This window comes from Mus caroli, unplaced genomic scaffold, assembly GCF_900094665.2.
Source record: "Mus caroli unplaced genomic scaffold, CAROLI_EIJ_v1.1 scaffold_25590_1, whole genome shotgun sequence".
Classification (NCBI taxonomy): Eukaryota; Metazoa; Chordata; class Mammalia; order Rodentia; family Muridae; genus Mus; species Mus caroli.
In genome coordinates, this window is record NW_018390918.1 from 2,366 (window position 1) to 3,538 (window position 1,173).

Here is a 1,173-nt window from a genome sequence, read left to right on the forward strand (position 1 = left end):
CTATAGGATGTAGGCCTCAAGGTGCCTGATTGAGGCACAGTGCTACTGTGGGTGATATTGGTTACATTCGATTGTGTGGCACTGGAAGAAATTGGCATAGCTGGCTTGGCAGAAGCCATCAAAGATTTGCTGATAGAAGGTGGTTGTGATGGCTTTAGTGTGGTAAGCTGAGCCGAGTGAAAATGACACCTCTCAGAGTAAGCTGTAGTGGGCCTGTATGAAGCCANATCGAGGGGCTTTCTNNAAACAGGTCTGGCTTGAGGNTGNTCCTGGGTTGGGAAAGGCAGAGGTACTAACCTGACCTTCCCAGCTGGGGGCAGCTCATACTGAGACTGAGATGGACACTCCTTGAGAGCACTGCTCTCTGCTCTCTGAACCTTGCCTGGAGTTTTGTCAGGGCCCTGGCACTCATGTGGCATATCCTGTAGTACTGTTGTGGCTGGGCCTGGCCCAGGATATTTGTTGCTGCTAAAAGTTCCCAGAGCCTGGGAAGAAGTGGTGGCAGGTTTCTTCTCACTCTTTTTCCCCAGAGGGTAGAAGACCTGCACAGACTCCAGCATGTGCGTGCCAAGGTGAGTTCTAGGCTTTTTAAAGCTGTTGTGGCTGAGCTCAGGTAGATCCCTCTTTATCTTGGTCTTCAGGATGGTGGGCTCTTCAGCTTTGACTCTGTTCCTTGACTTCTTGAGCTCCTCTGTTTTCTTGGAATTATTTTCTCTGGTCCATGTGGTCTTGTCTTGCCCTTTTCCCCTAGCTCTGCTGGGCCTGATGGGTGACATTTTGGGAGCTTTGCCCTCCAAGTCCTTTGCCATGTTGTCAATAGCCNTGTCACTGACCCCNAAACTGGCCATAGCCCCTTCTTCCTCTACTAGATNCCANTTTGGGATTTTNNCCTGAGGAGNTCCATCAATCAACTCAGAGGCTTCATGGTCTTTCTTTCTCACATGATCAGAGGACCCAATGGTGACTCTGGAGTTTTCTTGGGTCTGATCCCTCCAGATGACTGTGGAGTCTTTGGATTGAGTTGCTGTTGTATCTTGGTATTGATCTAAACTGGTGAGGAAGTTGAAGAATTGGGGAAGGTGACTATCTGTCACCAATGTAGTGATATCTGCAAAGTCAATAGTGGACACCATCAAACTGTCCAGTGTTCCTATCTCTTCCAGACCCAGGGGG

At 49.3% G+C, this 1,173-nt stretch overlaps 1 protein-coding gene across 1 annotated transcript; it reads right to left on the reverse strand.

Moving 5' to 3' along the window:
- Positions 1-2: 2 nt before the first annotated feature.
- On the reverse strand, positions 3-1,166 carry LOC110288894 (uncharacterized protein C2orf78 homolog; the record flags this gene model as incomplete). Its single annotated transcript, XM_021155133.1, has 1 exon — positions 3-1,166. A coding segment is annotated over one exon (1,164 nt), but the record flags the coding sequence as incomplete, so codon positions are not given.
- Positions 1,167-1,173: the final 7 nt, after the last annotated feature.